The sequence below is a fragment of the Anopheles gambiae genome, chromosome 3 (assembly GCF_943734735.2).
Source record: "Anopheles gambiae chromosome 3, idAnoGambNW_F1_1, whole genome shotgun sequence".
Lineage (NCBI taxonomy): Eukaryota > Metazoa > Arthropoda > Insecta > Diptera > Culicidae > Anopheles > Anopheles gambiae.
Window position 1 is genome coordinate 6,941,485 of NC_064602.1, and position 19,771 is coordinate 6,961,255.

Here is a 19,771-nt window from a genome sequence, read left to right on the forward strand (position 1 = left end):
TTGTGACTCTTTGTGATGAAATTATATATGTTTTATCAGTAAAGAAAGCTTATCTTTTGCTTGCCACGATAAAGCAGAACAGTGATTATGATTGAAAAAACTCTTTTTTATTTTCATCCCATATTGCAATAGCTAGAACACATCTATAACTAGTTAACAATTTATAATGTAATACTTTGAAGTTTAGTTCATCACAATCAGTTGCAATTTATCTCACTTTCTATGCTCTATCCTCATTGGGAATCCAGCGTCTGGAGTGAGACCTACAGTAGCGGCGGCAAACTTTACCTTTGCAGGAGTTGTGGCCTGGAACTTGAACTTTGACAGCAAGAAAACAAGCCCGATTTTGGACACCAATACACCTTGTCGAAGGCCTATAGAAAAATGGAAAATACATTCAAATTAAAAACCTCAAACACTATTGTCTTTTAACGGTGTTATCTTACCGATGCAATTGCGTGGACCAGCTCCGAACGGATAGTACGCATCTGCATCGTAGTTCTTTGTGGCCTCATCGAATCGCTCTGGAGAATAGAGCTCTGGATCGGGGAAGTACTTCTCGTTCATACTGATACTCAACAACGGTATGATCACCTGAGTTCCCTTGCGTATCACAACATCACTGTCCGGCACTTTATAGTCGATCGTGCACTCTCGGTTCAAAATCGGCAAGCCCGGATACTTTCGAAGCGTTTCCTTCACGCACAAATCCAAGTACTTCATCTCTTTTATGTTCTCATACGTGATTTCGCCGTTATATCGCTCCATCATCTCGTCAATTTCTTGCTGCAGCTTTGCCATCGCTTCTGGATTGTGCGAAAGCTCGTGGAGCGTGAACGAGATCGTTGCTGTTGACGTTTCCGCACCGGCAATGTAAAACAGGAACACATTGGCCGCACACTGTTCGATTGAAAGTGCTTTCTCTGACCCATTTTCAGCTTCACGACGCAGATCAATCAGTAGCTGCACAAAGTCTTTGCGAGTGATTTGGTTCTTCTCGCGATGATCAATCTGGTGGGTGATGATCTCCATCACAAAGCTGATCAACTCGGGTGGGAGCGATGTTATGCGCGTAAGCTTCAGTAGCCCGGGACAAATAAATACACCAGATGTTCGGAAGTTATCCATAAACTTTCTACTCTTAGTCAAACGCTGCAGTGTCGATAGGAAGGGATCTTCCGAGTTGTGAATACAGTTTGCCTCGAAGCCGAAGAACACCGAAGCGATCGTGTCGAGCACAAACCGTGACGCAATATCACGCATATCGACGATCGCCTTCTCGTCGGCCACCTTGTTCATACGATCGATCAGCTTGTTGCCGACGTCCAGCAGGGTGGGGAGCATGTTACGCAGTTGTCCGGACGTGAAGGTCGGCGTGAGCTTCGCACGCAAGTTCTTCCACCGCTGACCGGGCAGAGCGAACAGATTGGCCGAGAAGGGATCGTGCTCTTCGTTGCAGTAGACACCGCGATCGTGAAAGTTCTGGAAGTCGTTTACCATAATACGCTTCGCGAGATGAGGATCGCGAATCAAGATAGCAGGGCGGAAGAACAGGTAGATTCCCAGCAGACGGTCGGACGACTTGTGGTACAGGTTGTTGATGGCAATTCCGAATGATTCTTTCTTCTCGGCAACGGTGCGTATGTTGCCGTACGGAATCTCTGGCTTTAGATGCGGAAGTCCATGCCTCTCCCAGTGAGAGTAGATGTAGCGGAGCACGAGAAAGATCACGGCCGCCACGAGCGCGAGAGTGTAAACAAACATTATGTCACTGCACCGTAATACGGCTTGTCGTATCGAAAACACTTGCAAACGGAACTGATGGCCTCCAAACTGTTTATGCTTCACGAACGAGGCCACAAAACACAATAACCATGGACATAGAAGACTGACAGTCTTTTATAGCGTTATGCAGAGAGAATTCGGATGAATGATAGAGTGTGTGTGAGATGCGCAAGTAGTTTTTGGGAGATTTAAGTCTGTGTACGTGCAATCAATCATCAACATTTGGCTGTCGGCGTGTGTTTGTGTTGCGTCCAACAAAAATCTAATGCGAAGAACGAAACGATAGGAATGTGTTGTTGTAATCTTTAGTTTTTGTAATATGCATTACAATAAACAAATGGAAGCTAATTAATGCTAATTTAGGTCATAGTTATTACTAAAATGCGATATTTTCTTTCGATTTGATATGTCGCAAATACATTGACTACATTCTTCTTATTCGGTCATGGTCAAAGTTAGTTGCATTCTCGTTGTGACTCTATATGATGAAATGTTATATGTTTTATCAGTAAATAAAGTTTATCTTTTGCTTGCCACGATAAACCAGAACAGTTATTATGATTGGAAAAAACTCTTTTTTATTTTCATCGATATTGCTATAGCTAGAACACATCTATAACTAGTTAACAATTTATAAGGTAATACTTATTTGAAGTTTAGTTCATCACAATCAGTTGCAATTTATCTCACTTTCTATGCTCTATCCTCATTGGGAATCCAGCGTCTGGAGTGAGACCTACAGTAGCGGCGGCAAACTTTACCTTTGCAGGAGTTGTGGCTTGGAAGTTGAACTTTGACAGCAAGAAAACAAGCCCTATTTTGGACACCAATACACCTTGTCTTAGACCTACAGGAAATAAGAAAACACGGTCATGTTATTTCTGTTAACAACTTTAGCCTCCAAAGCGATCTTACCAATGCAATTGCGTGGACCAGCTCCGAACGGATAGTACGCATCTGCATCGTAGTTCTTTGTGGTCTCATCGAATCGCTCTGGAGAATAGAGCTCTGGATCGGGGAAGTACTTCTCGTTCATACTGATACTCAACAACGGTATGATCACCTGAGTTCCCTTGCGTATCACAACATCACTGTCCGGCACTTTATAGTCGATCGTGCACTCTCGGTTCAGAATCGGCAAGCCCGGATACTTTCGAAGCGTTTCCTTCACGCACAAATCCAAGTACTTCATCTCTTTTATGTTCTCATACGTGATTTCGCCGTTATATCGCTCCATCATCTCGTCAATTTCTTGCTGCAGCTTTGCCATCGCTTCTGGATTGTGCGAAAGCTCGTGGAGCGTGAACGAGATCGTTGCTGTTGACGTTTCCGCACCGGCAATGTAAAACAGGAACACATTGGCTGCACACTGTTCGATTGAAAGTGCTTCTTCCGAACCTTTATCAGCTTCACGACGCAGATCAATCAGTAGCTGAACAAAGTCTTTGCGAGTGATCTGGTTCTTCTCGCGATGATCAATCTGATGGGTGATGATCTCCATCACAAACCTAATCAATTCAGGCTGGAGAGATGTCATGCGGGTAAGCTTCAACAGCCCAGGACAAATAAATACACCAGACGAACGGAAGTTATCGATAAAGTTGCGGCCCCGATTAGCACGGCGCAGTGTCGATAGGAAGGGATCTTCCGAGTTGTGAATACAGTTTGCCTCGAAGCCGAAGAACACCGAAGCGATCGTGTCGAGCACAAACCGTGACGCAATATCACGCATATCGACGATCGCCTTCTCGTCGGCCACCTTGTTCATACGATCGATCAACTTGTTGCCGACGTCCAGCAGGGTGGGGAGCATGTTACGCAGTTGTCCGGACGTGAAGGTCGGCGTGAGCTTCGCACGCAAGTTCTTCCACCGCTGACCGGGCAGAGCGAACAGATTGGCCGAGAAGGGATCGTGCTCTTCATTGCAGTAGACACCGCGATCGTGAAAATTCTGGAAGTCGTTTACCATGATACGCTTCGCGAGATGAGGATCGCGAATCAAGATAGCAGGGCGGAAGAACAGGTAGATTCCCAGCAGACGGTCGGACGACTTGTGGTACAGGTTGTTGATGGCAGTGCCGAATGATTCTTTCTTCTCGGCAACGGTGCGTATGTTGCCGTACGGAATCTCTGGCTTTAGATGCGGAAGTCCATGCCTCTCCCAGTGAGAGTAGATGTAGCGGAGCACGAGAAAGATCACGGCCGCCACGAGCGCGAGAGTGTAAACAAACATTATGCCACTATGCGTTTAGCCGAGAGTAGATTAATGAACCAAAAACACTTGCAAACGAAACTAAAACTGACTTCAAGCTCTTTATGTTTTACGAGCGAGGCCACAAAACACAATAACCATCGGCATAGTAGACCAACAGTCTTTTATAGCATTTTGGAGAGAGATTCCGAAATGGTTCAAGTGTGTTCGTTAGATGCGAAAGATGTGCTTTTGGCTAGTATGTGCTGGCGTACATATTTTTAATCAAAAACGTATGGTTGTATGTGTGACGGTCAGCACTGTTTGGGTTATGTCTTAGACATCTTATCTGATACATGAAGCGATAGGAATGTGTACTCTGGAAGCTTCCAGCTATCATGTGGAGCAGAACAAAGTGTTTGTGTTTGTGTAGGAACAAAAAGTATCGTTTAAGGGTGCACGCGATCTTTTGTTTTTGCTATTTATAATCCACAATTTAAATGCCGTTTATTATGATGTAGGTAGTAATTTGAGAAAGGTATTATTTGACCATATGGTTGATTTTGAATGTTCAGTTGATCACAAAAAAAAATCGTTCAGTTGATATATTTATAGCCAAGCAATTAGAGCTAATTTGATATGAAATATGTGCTCTAACATAACTCCTACCTAGCATGTTGTAGATTTACAAGCACACCGATGTATACGTTTACCAAGAGACCAATTATAAACGACAACAAGTAAGTTTTAATTCAAGTGATCTATTTTTATTATTGTAATTACGTGACGCACTGATCAAGAAATCGTTCCAGTCGAAGCCTGCCTTAGGCGCTCCATACTTTATGGGTTAAACTTTAAACCGAGTGTGTGACGTACCTGTGGCTCTGACGTACATTTCACGACTGTACCACGGAGGCGGTCTTGTTAATATGCATAAACAACTACATTTCAAGATGCTATCAGGTTTTGTATAATGTAAAAGGTTGTGCAATGTCGTGGTATAAGATAAAAGAACATACAAAGTAATAATATGTATATTTTATTGTAATATTTCATGTTCTGGTAACTAAAAGTAACTTAAAAAATAAATTTCAAACGGTGTTATATTTCCCTAATATCACAGCATATCTTGCTTAATGTTTAACACGATTCTCGATCCTCATTGGAAGGCCTCCCTTCGGTGCCAGTGTGATTGAAACGGGCTCAAACTTTATCTTCCTCGGAATGGTGGCCGAAAAGTTAAATCGGGACAGCATCATCACTAGCGCAATCTTTGACAACAACAACCCTTGCCGCAGACCTGCAATGAACCTTTTTGTAAAAGTGCTGTCTTTGTGAAGCATTTACCTCTACTTACCGATACAGTTGCGAGGGCCGGCACCGAACGGATAGTACGCATCTGCGTCGTAGTTCTTTGTGGCCTCATCAAATCGCTCCGGAGAGTACAGTTCCGGCTCGGGGAAGTACTTCTTGTTCATGCTAATCCCTAGCAGAGGGATAATCATCTGCGTGCCCTTGCGAATGACAGTGTCACTGTCCGGTACTTTGTAGTCGATCGTACACTCCCGATTCAGCACAGCCAATGCGGGATAGATTCGAAGCGTTTCCTTCACGCACAAATCCAGATACTTCATCCCGTTGATGTTATCGTACGTGATTTCACCGTGGTGTCGCTCCATCATCTCATCGACCTCTCGCTGAAGCTTAGCCATCGCCTCAGCATTGTGCGTCAGCTCGTGCAGTGTGAAGGTAATCGTACCGGTGGAAGTATCGGCCCCAGCACCGTAAAACAGAAACACATTGGCCGCACACTGTGCATCGGTGAGCGTTTCTTCCCCACTGCTACCAGCCTTGCGGCGCAGATCCGTTAGCATCTGGATAAAGTCCTTGCGCGTCACCTGGCCCGTCTCACGCTGGTGCAGATGGGAACTGATCACTTCCGTGGTAAACTTCTTCATCGGAGGCGACAGCGAATTGATGCCGGTAAACTTTAGCAGCCCAGGACACATAAAAACGCCGGCCGTTCGGATGTTGTTCATGAAGCTGTCCGGATTGTTAAGATCACGCAACGCCACACGGAACGCATCGTCGGGATCGTGCAGACAGTTGGCTTCGAAGCCGAAAAACACTGAAGCCACCACATCGAGCACGTAGCGCGAAACGATGTCACGCATGTCGACGAACTGTTTTTCGTTTGCCAAGCGCTCGAGATATTGCTCGAGCTTGCTGCCCACTGCCAGAAACGTTGGCAGCATGTGCCGTAGCTGGCCGGAGGTGAAGGTTGGTGTAAGCTTCGCACGCAGATTTTTCCACCGCTGGCCGGGCAGGGCGAACAGGTTGGCTGACATCGGATCACTGTGCTCGTTGCAGTAGACGCCACGGTCGTGAAAGTGCTGGAAATCGTTCACCATTATCCGCTTGGCGAGATGCGCATCCCGGACCAGGATCGCTGGGCGGAAGAACAGATACACTCCAACCAACCGTTCACTGGAACGGTCGTACAGATCGTTTATAGCCACATTGAAGGATTCTTTCTTTTGGGCTAGCACGCGTAGATTGCCGTAGGGAATTTCGGGCCTCAAATTCGGCAGCCCCTGTCGATCCCAGTACGAGTAGACGTACTTGAGGGCGAGGAAAACAAACGCCACGATCAGTCCGATCGTGTAAAGGATCATACTGACCGCAGCAAACGAAGGCTCGGGAGTTACTACGGGACACCTGGGATGGAGCTACTGAGCAAAACAGACGGCGGAACACTAGACGTACTCGCTTTTATAGACAAAACCGCACACGCGGGCGACTTAGCGATAGAAAGAAATAGAATGCGGTGGCGTGTCAATATTTAAAAACGCATCAGCCATACCGTCTCTCTTTCCTTCCCGTTTTAACCGGTTCGCTCGGTTACGTTGCGTACACAGCTCTTTCACTGTCAAGGGTTTCGTGACGACCGAGCCCATCCTGCCGTATGATTATCAGGACCGGGACGCAATGCTGCTCTCCCGCCGGCACGATTACATGCAGCGCGAACGTGGTGGTGAAATTTCCGATTGTCATTGTGTCATTATTTTCATCGCTGATTGTTTTGTTGATCATTGTTTAGAAGTTGATGTGGTCGGTACGATTAACCCATTCGGTTGTTGAGAAGGGGCTTAGACATTGAATGCATTGCTTTCATCAAAAGAAATTGATAAGAATATCAATCAATGGGAGCTCCGAAACTATACTTTCAACAAATATTGACTATGTAAACTGTTTAAAACAGGAAAACTCCCGACTCATCGTGTTGACAATCAGTACACCGAGGGATGAACCAGCTGCGTCTCAGACAAAACCACGCATTACATTATCAATTTCCCAACATGTAAACATTTGATGAAGAGCAGTCCTTGACCTATTACCGAAACTGATTGCATCCAAAAAGTGTGTTGGTAGGACAGGTTAGTTTTGAGATTAGTATAACATTATGTTCTTACATCTATCACCATCACAGAACCAAAGTTGGTCTAAGCTTGCCGTCTTAATCAGTGATTATTTAGTTTTCCCGTAAGTAGATTAAAGTCAATCAAGACCGACAGATTGTTGGATTTTAGTTCTGTTTCACCTAAGCCCTTAAATGAGAACCCTTATAGAGCATATGGTCGGAGTATTTCACGGCAAATTATTTAAATAATTGTAGCGGCATATTCATGTCATTTAAATTAGTACTTGTATATGTTGCTGTCAGTACTTGTATATATTTTCTTTATGTATAAATAACAAACCTACAAGATCCTTAGAACTGACAGGTTAATCCTAATACTTACCCTCTTGACGCTTCATTCACGTGGATGGAATTGAAATAAATGTTGTGCAAGTCACCGGTTGCTAATGCCTTTTATTGCCCAGTAACTCGGACATGTGGCTGTTATAAAATGGCGTTTGTGTGCGGGCATCAACTATGCCGCGCTCGTCTTATTGATACTGCAACATGTTTACTTGCGAGTCTCTTTCCAGCGAAATATATGAACATGGAGGAAAGGTATTTCATACTATATCGCGTCTCGCGCTAGATGCTCTAAAACCGAGTAAAACCATTCGTACGAAAGGAATTATTTGATTTCATTGGAACAGCTTCTCAGCGCTGTCTGCAGCGGATGATGGCAAGCAAAGTGATGACAACTTTCACAGCAGAAGCAGAACGCTCAAGATCAAATAGGAAAACTTGGAAAATTAATCTTTACTTGGTGGTTTTGCAAACGCGTTTCAGTACACAATTCGTCGAATCAATCTTCGCACTCCTCGTGACGTCAATGAAGCAGAAGTTGATGTAGCAAGAAGCGATCGTTTGAATTTTCATCTAGCAATGTCTGTGGTCCAGGGACCTGTTTTCAAGCCTAATGAAAATTCAATCACCTGCACATATTTTTATCACTTTAAAGCATTCCAAAGCTCCAACAGATCCAAAGGGACGGCTGGGAGGCCAGCCATGCCCCCTTCGACGACTGCAGTTTAGTGTCGATTTCCCACAGATGCCGCTAGGGTCGTTTATCATTGGCAATAGGGAACGAGCTGTAGGGACGTTATTCACCACCGTGACGTGACGCACACACGGGCACACGGAGTGAGCGCGATTAAGCTTCCTTGAGCACGCCGGCCGCGCTGGGACGACACGTCCAAGAGTTGATGATTGATGGGACGGTTTTGGTAGCGGAGACTGGTTGCGCCTCACTTCACAGTGGCTAGCAGTGACGTCGGTGCGAGTGTCCACCAGTGCAGGCACGCGTAACAGAGCGAGGTGTTGGGAGTGTGTGTGTTATTGCAAACGATTTAAACAACAGTGCAGGAGAGGGTCAGCGGGGCTAGGTAAACATCTTTCTTCATTCATTGCAAGTAAGCATACAGTGTTGAGAATTGTATTAAGTGCATCCAATATTTTGATAGTTGTAGTTAATGCTGGTTCTTTATTACACAGAAGCATCCGAAATGTCTTAGCTAAACAAACAAAAACATAACAACAAAACACATCAAATAACATCTACAGTCTGGCAAAGCAATTTGTTACGCACTGTGGCTTTTGGTTCGCCTTCGGTTCGTACTAATTCATCCGAAAGAACCGTTCACTTGCTACTGGTCACGCGGGCACGTAACGGTCGGATCCCCCGTGTGGGACACACTCGACGGTTTGTTCACGCGTTATCTTTACACCGAACGATGATACGCCTCCCCTCGCTGTCGCTGCGTTATTCATGAGTGTGCGTGTGCTATATGAACGCGCAGTGTGCCGCGGTTGCCGTACGAACGCGCCGAGCGCAGGTTATTTATACGTTCGTTGATAATTTAATTAAACCGTAGGTTCTATGCTTTTGTTTTGTTTTCGCCTTTGCGCCGTACGTTAAACATCAATTCGAGCACTGCACGGGAAGGTAGTAGGAAAAAATATAGGGCAATGTTTTTGTGTGTTCTTTTGTTGTTGTTGCAATAACAGAGCCGGCTTCCATCCTGCCAGATTGGATTAAGATAAGCAAGGTTGAAAAGTAATCGAGCGAAATTGGCTCTATGAAATAGATGAGAAATAACACTCGATGGAACTCCAGAAGAGGGTAAAATATGAAAAAAGATTTGCTCTCTGATTGACCCCGACGTGATTTGAACACGCAACCTTCTGATCTGGAGTCAGACGCGCTACCGTTGCGCCACGGAGTCTTCGATGCGGGTGAGCTGCTAGTAATGGATTAGGTTGTTGGGTAGATATCTAAAAAAAAGCGCACGAGTGAAATAGTATTCAAGGCACATTCGTTTACTTTTAAATTTTATTTTATTGATTACTGTTTATAGAATTTTTGTGGTTTACCTTAGTAAGAGATTTATTTAAATTTTTTTAAGATGAATGTAAATACAGGTTTGTTTTTGCCAGAATAATTTATTCGCCTAATATGTCGATTAAAATGCAAGAAAATAAATTCAACCGTATTCCTTTAAATTACTTAATCACGAGAAAAATTGCAGCTGTTTGCTCTGACGCTAGAATAAAAATTACGTACAATTCTGCTGTAACTTTCTCGCACCTCCACTGAAACTTGCTTCCCACGATGGTCAAGATGGGAGACAAGGAATGGGAAAAATGTGTCACTGCTAGTGAGATACCATTAATTATAAGCTAAAGCAGTACCGTTTCCCGCCTGCCGACGCCCTTCCCGCACCGGTTCGTTCGATTCCCATTGCAAACCGGTTCCTTTTCGTGCTGTTTGTGAAATGTTACGAGTATCTTTCCACCTTTTATCGTCCGGGCACAGGCCGAGCACATTGCCCATTATCCTTTCACGGGAAGGATTCCGTTTGTTTACGTAGTTGTTTGCGAGGACAAATGTTTGCACCGTTCGTATCGTTTTACTGGCGCTTTTTGTTTTGCTTTTGTTCGCTCCCGCTCATCACCACTGTTTAAATTTATCTTCTTTTCGTAGAAGGAAGCTGTTCGTAATTTTTCCAGATTATCGTAATGGAGCTCGTACTTTGCTTCAGGGTGAGAATTTAAATTAAAAATATCCTGTAATTAAACCGAAATGCGCGATTCGAAGAACGTTTATGTTTCGTGATATATTTTGCCACATTTTGTCTGAATGGAGCTGGAAATTTTCATTTAAATTTTATGTTAGAACATTAAAATGAGTTACACAGTTTGAGACGCATTTCCATCACACTTTAAATACAAGATATATAGACTGTTACACAAGAAAGCACAATAAAACAAACTATTTGATGTAATAAAACACCGCAAATCACGCATTTACCGCTTTGCCACTGCCAAAATCAATGCCCCATTACGGGCAATAGATCCTTACCGACCACCATTATCGAAAGATGGAACACGATTTTCTTTCAAATGGACAGTGATTTGGTTTCCGCCGATCGGTTTCATCATTGCCCAAGTGGTCCGAAATCGCACAATAACGATGACCGTCAAACGATTGCCTCGGTCCAGAAAGAAACGACCACGGGCCTGTGAGAATCACGGCAATTCACTTCTTTATGGGAATTGCCCGCCTCGGCAGGTGCCTGTGGAACGGATCCAACCGAGGGCCAGTTTAGTGTAATGTAATGTGATACTTTCGTTCTCGGGCAGGTCAGGCAGGGAATTTAGTGCTCATAAACCTCCCCCAAAATGGTGTCAGCTTTGGATTCACGGGGCCCTTTCCCAACCGCGTCGAAGAGGCCCGTAGTAAACATTCGGTAAATCATTCGGGATATGGGCGAGCAACGGAGCTCAATTTGGGGAAAATGATCGATCGAAGCTGACGGAAGCAAATCAGACGCTAAATCAACTCACCAATTTGCGATCCCTCGATGGTGGCACAATGTTTTATGTTGATCTTTCACACTTGTCCCATCGATTCCTTACACCGATTGACTGTTAATAATGTTTCTCGTTTCTTATTTCAGGGCTTCAGCGCGGCTAATCCAGCAGAGGAAGAGAGGAGATCAGAGCAAAAACAAACAAACAAAACGCTTTAAGGATAAAATAAAAGCAGGGTTTTTTCTCTGCCTACCCAATCAACGGTCTAAACGAGTCGGCAAACGGGCTTCACTCAAACCGAAAACCATCCAGCCAACCAGGAAACGTCAGAAATAATCAGCAAACATGGCGGCCACGATGCGAACCGGAGGTAAGTGGAATCGAATGGCGGGAGCTCGAGGCTGCTGGCAGCGGGGACTGAGATTTATGAAACTCAAAGGATACACCGTCCATCCGGGACACGGACGATTCGGGGTCGGTATGATTTCCTGTTTGTAAATGGTGGCTGGTGTGTACACAACGCAGGGGAAAGCGGCCATTGTGTGTGTGCGTGAGGCCATCGCCCTTCGTCTTTCCCTGTTCCACTCGATTTGGGATCGGCGATTTCCGTTGATCCCTAAAACACGCCACGCCACGATGAGGTTGAGTGTGAAAAAATATTGATTCAAATATTGAAACGAACGTGACGACGGAGCACTTCCGACCGGGAAGGATACCTTTGTTTTTTTCCAGTCCTTTTTCTCTCTCTCTCTCTTCTCCCACAATTCTCTCCCAAGTCTCTGAGCAGTTTCAAAAGCACTTGGGACCTGGACCTGAAACACACATTGATCGATGATAATGGTAATGATGGTGATGATCATCATTCTAGGAAGAGCTTCTTGCAGGCGAAGGTGGGAAGCTTTTTATGGTTTAGTGGGGTGTGTGTTTGTTTCTTCTCCGACGTAGGGTTTTCGCTTTTGATTGTTTGTGCTTACAATTACATCATTAATTCTGGTCGGCTTGCTGAGTGGTGGATTTCAGGCCTATTTGTTTTTGTATTCTTTTTTTGTTGGTGAGGGTATATGTGGTCTTTTGATTTCTGCGGCATGAGTAATGGACCAGGAAGTAAGCACTTTTCCGTAGACTAAACCCTTAAGTGGATAGTCATTTTTGCTGAGTGTGTGGGATTAAGCGCGCCTGCGAGGTGGTCTTGCACGTTGTGGTGATTGTGGAAATTTATTGCCCGGACCGTAAGCTCACATACCTGATTACTGGAATTATTAGAATGTTTGGCATAGCCTCTTAGGCTTGGGATGGTTTCGCCTTTTTTTGAGTAAATACAATTTCGTTGATAAGGATTGACAAGGACCAGATGCAGATATTCTGTAGTATTTTTGCTCAAAAAGGTCCTTAAAATAAAATACATTTATATCATTCTAGCAGACTACTTTAATTTTCGAATTTAAATCGATAAATTGAGAGTGCTCTCGGGAGGTAAGCCTTCAAACTCATCCAGCAAAATGAGCTAAAAGGGATAAAACAACCAACCAAAAGATCCGCTCAACCACACGTACGCCCCAACACGGTTGCTAACGACAACCTGATGAATGCCGGGTACTATGCGCCGTGTCAAATCGTATTAAAGTAGAACACCCCCTTGTACACATACACCACCGTCGACAACGATGGCACCGGTCCGACCCTGAGGCATAATTTCACGCGCTTGCCAATTTCCATTCTGGCAGATGGAAAGAAAGAAAGAAGGACCGGGGTGTCGACCCTGTCGCCTGCTGCGAGACCGGCTCGTTTTCCGGTGCACTGCGAAAAGCATGTCACTTCTCGGCTGAATTCAAACGGGGCGTATCACGAACACCCCTCGGTGCGGGCCGGCCGGCACAGTTCGTAACGCTAACGCGACACCGAGACACCTCGGCAACAGGAGCATTGATCTAATCCCGGCTCGAATGTCGACGGTCGTGTATAACGACGAAACGCACTTGAACCCGCGAGATGGGTGTTGTTGAACATTAGCAGCAGAAGCCTGTTTTTCGCTGTACTTGTTGTGCTGTTGCTCATGCCATTATCCGGCTCGCTTATCCGCACTCGAGGGAGAGCTCGTTGGTGTGCTGCTGCACGGTAATTAGGCTAATTAATGTTTCACGTACGCAGAAAAATTAAATTTCATCTCCAGGGTGACCAGCAGTAGCAGCATCAGCAGCACCTCTACATCCTACCAAGTGACGAGTTTTAGAGTGTTTTTCTCACTCAAGAGGGATGTTTTTTTATTATTATATCACGCTGGCACCATGTGTTTGGTCAGCTAAAAGCTTCTCAATAATCACAACCATTGCCATTGGGGAGGGTTCTGGGAGCTCCACCCAGAACGTGTGGATCGGGAGAGTAGTGGTTTCCCGGGGAACGTTGAAACTCGAGCTCAACCTTAGATCTCGATCCTCGGCACACTTTGATGTGCTTGACACTGGCGTTGGTATCCGTTTTTTTGGCACTTGGCAACCATGTGAAATAATTACCCTAATGAAGAGCTGGGCTCTTGACGCGCTTGCATGTGAGCTTCAAAGCTCGAGCAGCTGACCATGAGCGTAAGCTGGGAATTATTATTTTCTATCGCTTGTAGTGCAGCCGCTGTTCTCACCTTTGGTGTCAAAGTGCCTTAATAAAGCAGCTTTTAGGCATTTGATTGCCCGTTGATGTGTTGTTGACCAACTTTAATAAATTTTGCATAAAAATAGAGTCATCATGGGTATGCAGCTTAGCTGAAACGTCTGTTAACATGATGCAATATATCTCAAGAATTTTATAAAACCAGTAAGTTTCTTCAAGGTATCAGCAACATTTTGTAGTTTTTTAGCTCCATTGCCCTCAGGAACAGGGGATGTTTTTGACAAAAACTGTTGTCACAAATAGTTTGTAATCTTCCTTCCATGATCTGGCTATTCATTTTGTGTGGTGTTGTCTCCTGTTTTTGGTTAATATTTTGTGTTAATTATGAGCCAAAAAAAAAAAAAAAACACACACACACACACACACACACACACACATACACACACACTAAAACAACATTGTGATAATATTCATGAAGCGTTCGTTTAATTTGTACCAACTATGGCTTGCCATCGATCGATCAGAGTGCAGCGAACCGAATGCATGCGCTCAGCACGCGGCTCCCTAAAGCAAACAGTAGTTTAATTTTGCTAACCACGTAATCGTGTCCCTAGCGTCCATCAACACTCGTTGCAAACGTTTGCGGGGGTTCTCCCCCATTTTCTCACCTCACGAAAATTAACCACCACCAAACTGACTGATACACGCACACATACAATCGGGTGCATTCTGCGGAAAATTAATTGCTTACACAAACGAAACTCTCGCCAAACCCCCACGCGCGCGTGTATGTGATTGTACGTTCACTGGGCAGGATAATTAGCGAACGAACGTGTTTTTGCTGTCCACGTGTAGCATATGCACACGATCAACGCTTTGGTGGGGACAACAATTTAACTATATTCTTTTTTTTTTTGTTGCTTTTTTCCCCATGCGAATGAAAAGCTTCTGGTCTGGTGGTGCAATAGAAATTATGATGTGAGTGCATTGTGCAGAACACTGCAAAGCTTACTAAAGTTGGCAAAAAAAAGTGGGAGTTTTCAACTATTTTTACTAACCGCTGATTTGAAAAGGAACGAGCTGACAATCGATTTGCTGCTAGTTTGACTTCATGTTTGCGGGTAGATGTGTGTTCATAATTTGCCCAATTGTCGTTTGGTGTAACTTGCTCCTGTTTATTCACATTTCCATTCACCACACACCAAAGCGAAGTTGTTCTTCCCTTTCGCCTCTGTATGCCCTTTCTTTTGACCACTTCTGTAGCATCGCTTTATAACAAAATCGATCTCGAGTGCATTTGAATGCGACACGAAAGCGCATTCTGACTCGTTCGTTTCGCCCATGCTGCCACCACCCGCACGCTTGGGTCACGTAACGAAGCTGGCAGTCAGTGCCGAAGGCTAGCAGGCACCACGTCGTAAGGATACACTTCCTGCCGGCGTACCGGTCGTTTCGGTGCAGCTGTGTCTCGGGCTCTGGCCGCTGGCGTACGTGCTGCAGTAAAAATCGGGAACGGGTGCCGGTGCTGCTGTGAAAACTGCTGATTATGCATCGATGCTTTCATTCCGATATCAATCGAGCAGTCGGCAGCGGTCGGTACCGCATTTGCATTTCCTTTTTGCGTTCGGTTTCACCACTGCCACGTGTCTCACACGTCGAAGGGTGATGACGCAAAACGGGGGCGCCCTGTAAGAGTGCAACGACAATTTATAGCCGGAGGGTTCGGTTTCGGGCGGGTGCAAGAAGTATTGCCTCCGTTTGCGCTTCGTTATTGCAATAATGCATCGGTATTTTACACACAATACAGAGGGAAATGTTTTTTCAATGGAATTCACTACAGTCAACGAGAGCAAATCCAAGAGCAAGAGGGAGAGCAGATCCGGTATGCATATCGGAATATCAGCTGCACCCTGCTGTGCATTGTGCACTGGGTGCCCTTTATTCCCGATTCCGGGGACGGTGCCATTGATCTTACGGTACGGGGGATTTGATGCAGCAGAGCCAGGGCTCTGGCACGTCGACTGGTTTTGATGGATGCGGTTGAACAATGCGGCTCTCCTGCAAAGGGGAGGAAGGGGGGAAGGGGGTTGGGTAAAGCCGTTAATGGGCTTTTCGCAGGTGTGAAGCGCTTGGCATCGAGTATTGTTCTAAGCGAGTGCACGCTTTGGCACTGCCCTTGCTCAACAAGTGCATGCCGATCTGGGGCCAAATGGTACCACACAGATTAACAAGCTTTTTGTTCGGATTGGTCCTTTTGATGGTGGCATTAGGTGCAACGGATTCAATGGTGGGAAACGGGTTTAAAGTGGGTGTGTAGTAATTGATATAATGCTTTGAATCACAATGTTGAATTGGACAGCAAGTGGTCATTAAAAATGATTGCTCGTAACTTCCACTTAATTCTATTTTTCAAAATTATTTATTGCATTCGATGCTTTAGAATGTCGTTATGAATAGTGCAAATCAGCAAGAACCCATAAACAGGTCCTTTTACTTGTGAATATTTATGTCTTTGTCTTTGTTTTAGTTCTCTATTTGAATATTTGCAGTTGAAAAGGAGATTTTTTTCAAAGTTTTATTATTTATTTTAATTCTTTTAATGAGTCAAAAATAAAAATAAATAATTTAAAAAATACTATGGAGACGCCTGGTGCTTCTTAAATTCCCATTAAAGGAAACGCCTGGAATTTAATAAGAACTTTTTCCAATATAATCCACCATGCGGGGCTAATAATTTTACGAACCATTTCCAGTCGAGCCTCCTCTCCCTATTAACCTTCAAAAAAGCACACACCGCAAAGAAGAAGCAAGGAGCAAAAACATCCCCATCGAAACCTCCCACACGGCCCGGATGCTGTTTGGCAACATTGCATCCGTCCTGGTATTGGTGCCCGTATTCCAAACCCGTTTGTTTTAGTGTACGTGCGAGCGGGAACCGCTGCTTCAGAATGGAATGGAAGAAACGCCCGGACACACAAACACATGCTACACACGCTGCTTCACTGCTTCACGGCTGACCGTCCCGGGTCCCGTCAGACATTCACCACTCCATTCCCACCACCAGGATGGAGGACACAAAACGAGACCGAAAAGCCCGAACGCAGGCCCGAAATAGCTCATCTGTTTTGTGGTGAGTTTGTTGTTGCTGCGGCGCCTGCATCCTCCCTGCGTCCCCGTGGATGCTGTGGTGAATATCGTACGGCTGGGTTGCGCGAGAGTCTGCCACAGAGCAGCTCTCTCGCTCTCACGCTCTCCGCACGCGTTCGTTCGCTGGTGTGTTGGTGAGCGGAGGGCAGACACACTCTGCTTGGCAGATGAGTGTTTGCGCTCGTGTAAAAGCTTGCGCTCTCTGCCTGCTGTTGCTGCTGCTCCTGCTGCACCCCGTCTCTCCCAACCAACCGAAGCCGGAGACGAACAACATTGACAGGATTGACAGTATCCGAATCGTGGGGCATCTACGACTGTTATTGTTTTGGTCCGAGGGGCCCCAATCTGTGTGTGTGTGTGTCAGTGTGGTGTGTTTGGTTGCGTGAATGCACAAGCCAAACAAATGCTGGCTGGCTTTTGTAGTAGCTCGCTCTCGGTTTGCGTTATTTTATTGCACTCTCTTCTTTCGCTCCCTGCACAATGATTCCAATATTTTTGGCTCTTTGCCAAGGCTTGGCGTGGACATTGTTGGAATCTACTTCGCCCCATTAACCCATTCGAAGGGTCACTGTGTTTCGTGAGTGGTTTGTGCTATGGTACGTTGAGGAGTAAATGTTATTCAGGCTGTTAAATAATAGAAGAGACCGATATATTGAACTTAAATCATTGATTTAATTAAGTTTAATATGATTTTATTGGAACAAAATGTTGAACAACTTTAAGCTTCTTATCAAATTGTCTTACCATCTTGAACCAAACCGGTCGTTGGTTAGCATCAACATCCACAGCCAATTGATATATCTCCCTGCTCGGAGAGGGACTATCCCGATAGTAAGCAGAGGAGTAACGTCGCGAGAGAATCCTAGCCAATGCTAGAGAACCAAACCTCACCTGGAAAAGTGATGAGCGCTGCCACGGTGTGAGCCATGTCGCGTGAGATGAATCATCCTTCACCTTCATCTCGCCTACTATCCTATCTGCTGCTGTCATCCCACAACAACACAACGTTCTCACGCAAAACGGTTTCATCTCACCACGCACGGCGGAGCGGACCGACGAAAGTCTCACTACCGATGGGAAACATAGTGCAGTGTGGCACGGTTTTTTGCTGGACACGGAAGTGAAAAACCCCAGGCACCATGTGCATGCTGCTCCCGCCCGGTTAAAGCACATCCTTCACATCGTTGTGTGAGTTATCGCACAATTTCCTCTCCGCACACGGGTGACTCAGTGTGTGTGTGTGTGTGTCACGTTTGTTGTCTTCAGGCGATGATCGTCCCACACACACGGTGTGTGGCGTTTCGCTGCGAGCGGTCTTAGTGAGTGACGTCACGGCGGTCGGAAAGCACGTACCTGCACGGGGCGTCATTCTTCGCCGTGCCGTGTGTGCCGTGTGGAGTCGAACACTATTCGTGCCCAAACCCGTGCGCCGTGTGTGCTCTCGTGCGTGAAGAAGTTGGATTCTCTTCCCGTGTGTGTGTGTGTGGCAGTTTGTGTGAAGCGCTTTTCCGACCCAAACGGTGTGTCATCCATTCTTGTGCTGGTGCTGGCAATCTGCCAGCAAAAGGAAACTAAGCTGTGGAATATCCCGAGTGCGTGCGTGCGTGTGTGTGTAAGCGTTCGATGGGTTACGGGGCAATTCAGGCGTAATCTGTTGCCATACGTGAGGCGGAAAAGTCACGACCTGTAAAAAAACCCCGGGAGCACGGACAGAATCGAACAAAAAACATCGTGCGTCACATTGTGGGAAGTTTGAAATTTCATTGCACCGATCCTGCTAGCTAACAAGCTGTGACCTTTTTCGAAGATGGAAAACCTTCCTACCAAGTGATTCAAGCATAACTAGACAAAACCATACCTAAAAAGCCCATGAAATGATCTAATGGCAAGCGTGCAGAAGAAAAAAAAGCAGTTTCCATTTTCATGGCTCATTTAACGTCGGTGGGAGAAAAAGAAGCAAGCAGAAAATGAAAAATGCCTTTTCTTGCCTTCTACGCACACACACACACACCTTTCCCCCGGGGGGAGGTCCTATTGTTTTGCATCTAGCAAATGCTAGCCGGAACCAACATACCTTTCTCCGTATTTGTTGCTCTTGTTTGTATCTTTTGCTTTTCCATTTCTCGTTTTTTTTGTGTGTGGAATCCTCACCCCACGTACCCACCACCCGGTCTATCATCGTGCCCACCACCCGGTGGCACAAATGAAGGTTAAGGAAAAGTCATTATTTCATGACGACATAAAGTTCTGTCAACATTTTTCAAATTTTGTCTTCCCCGCGTTTTTTGCGTTTCTCTTTCCCTCTTTTCCAGCGCATTATGCGGTTTGACCATCTGGCTCGTTATTTTGTGTGTGTGTGTGTGTGTGCGAAGGAATAACTTTCTTTGCGTACGTCACTTCCACTTGCCAGCCCAACCCTCACTTCGGAAGCCGAACAAGCAGAGGAAAAGTGGGAAAATTGGCGAGATTAACTTTTTGATTCCTTCGTCCAACAATCCAAACCCTTTTTGATTACTACTAGACCCATCTCTGTCCCTCTCTCTATCTCAAGCTTCCTTTCTCTCTTTCTCTCATGTACCGCTTGATCACATGCTTCTTCTTCGTCTCACTGACTCAATCAATTTTCCTATCGTCAGTTGGCGCCGTCGTTTGCGTCGCAAAACGAGTATGACACCTTCATTGAAAGGCGCGCTCGCGCCTGGCCTTGAAGCGTGCGGGACGCAGGGCGGCCAGCCGGAGCAGCTGAGCGGACGATGAATTATTCATAAAAGTTACCG

At 45.4% G+C, this 19,771-nt stretch overlaps 3 protein-coding genes and 1 non-coding gene across 12 annotated transcripts in view; 1 reads left to right on the forward strand and 3 right to left on the reverse strand.

Moving 5' to 3' along the window:
• LOC3291681 (uncharacterized) overlaps positions 1-19,771 on the forward strand; it is a 123,530-nt gene that overhangs the window by 44,947 nt on the left and 58,812 nt on the right. For 7 of the 9 annotated variants that reach the window (XM_061654252.1, XM_061654251.1, XM_061654257.1 and 4 more), the window contains one exon: positions 11,393-11,616. In XM_061654252.1, the coding sequence (XP_061510236.1) occupies positions 11,592-11,616 (25 nt within the window). In that variant the 5' untranslated portion in view covers positions 11,393-11,591. Of the gene's footprint in view, positions 1-11,392; positions 11,617-18,077; positions 18,183-18,275; positions 18,515-19,771 lie in introns of those variants that run through there. The other 2 variants (XM_061654255.1, XM_061654254.1) reach the window with 2 other exon arrangements.
• On the reverse strand, positions 86-1,881 carry LOC133392794 (cytochrome P450 6d3-like). Its single transcript, XM_061654277.1, has 2 exons — positions 447-1,881; positions 86-374 (listed from the first exon to the last, which is right to left on the reverse strand). The coding sequence occupies exons 1-2, from the start codon at positions 1,762-1,764 to the stop codon at positions 214-216; spliced, it is 1,479 nt and encodes a 492-aa protein (XP_061510261.1). The 5' UTR covers positions 1,765-1,881; the 3' UTR covers positions 86-213.
• Positions 2,344-6,739, reverse strand: LOC1277758 (cytochrome P450 6d3). The gene is made up of 4 exons (XM_061662428.1): positions 5,334-6,739; positions 5,111-5,276; positions 2,701-4,025; positions 2,344-2,632 (listed from the first exon to the last, which is right to left on the reverse strand). Exons 1-4 carry the CDS (start codon positions 6,649-6,651, stop codon positions 2,472-2,474), a joined length of 2,970 nt encoding a protein of 989 aa, XP_061518412.1. The 5' UTR covers positions 6,652-6,739; the 3' UTR covers positions 2,344-2,471.
• On the reverse strand, positions 9,587-9,658 carry Trnaw-cca (transfer RNA tryptophan (anticodon CCA)). Its single transcript has one exon. It is a non-coding gene; the product is annotated as a tRNA-Trp (tRNA).

Bases quoted from the DNA above. Each gene is read 5' to 3' on its own strand.
- LOC133392794 (XM_061654277.1), bottom strand. From the start codon at position 1,764: ATGTTTGTTTACACTCTCGCGCTCGTGGCGGCCGTGATCTTTCTCGTG. The intron at 375-446 runs GTAAGATAACAC...ATTTTTCTATAG, and splicing joins TGGTCCACGCAATTGCATCG to GCCTTCGACAAGGTGTATTG.
- LOC1277758 (XM_061662428.1), bottom strand. From the start codon at position 6,651: ATGATCCTTTACACGATCGGACTGATCGTGGCGTTTGTTTTCCTCGCC. The intron at 5,277-5,333 runs GTAAGTAGAGGT...GGTTCATTGCAG, and splicing joins CGGCCCTCGCAACTGTATCG to GTCTGCGGCAAGGGTTGTTG. The intron at 4,026-5,110 runs AGCAAGATATGC...CTAAACGCATAG, and splicing joins GAGAATCGTGTTAAACATTA to TGGCATAATGTTTGTTTACA.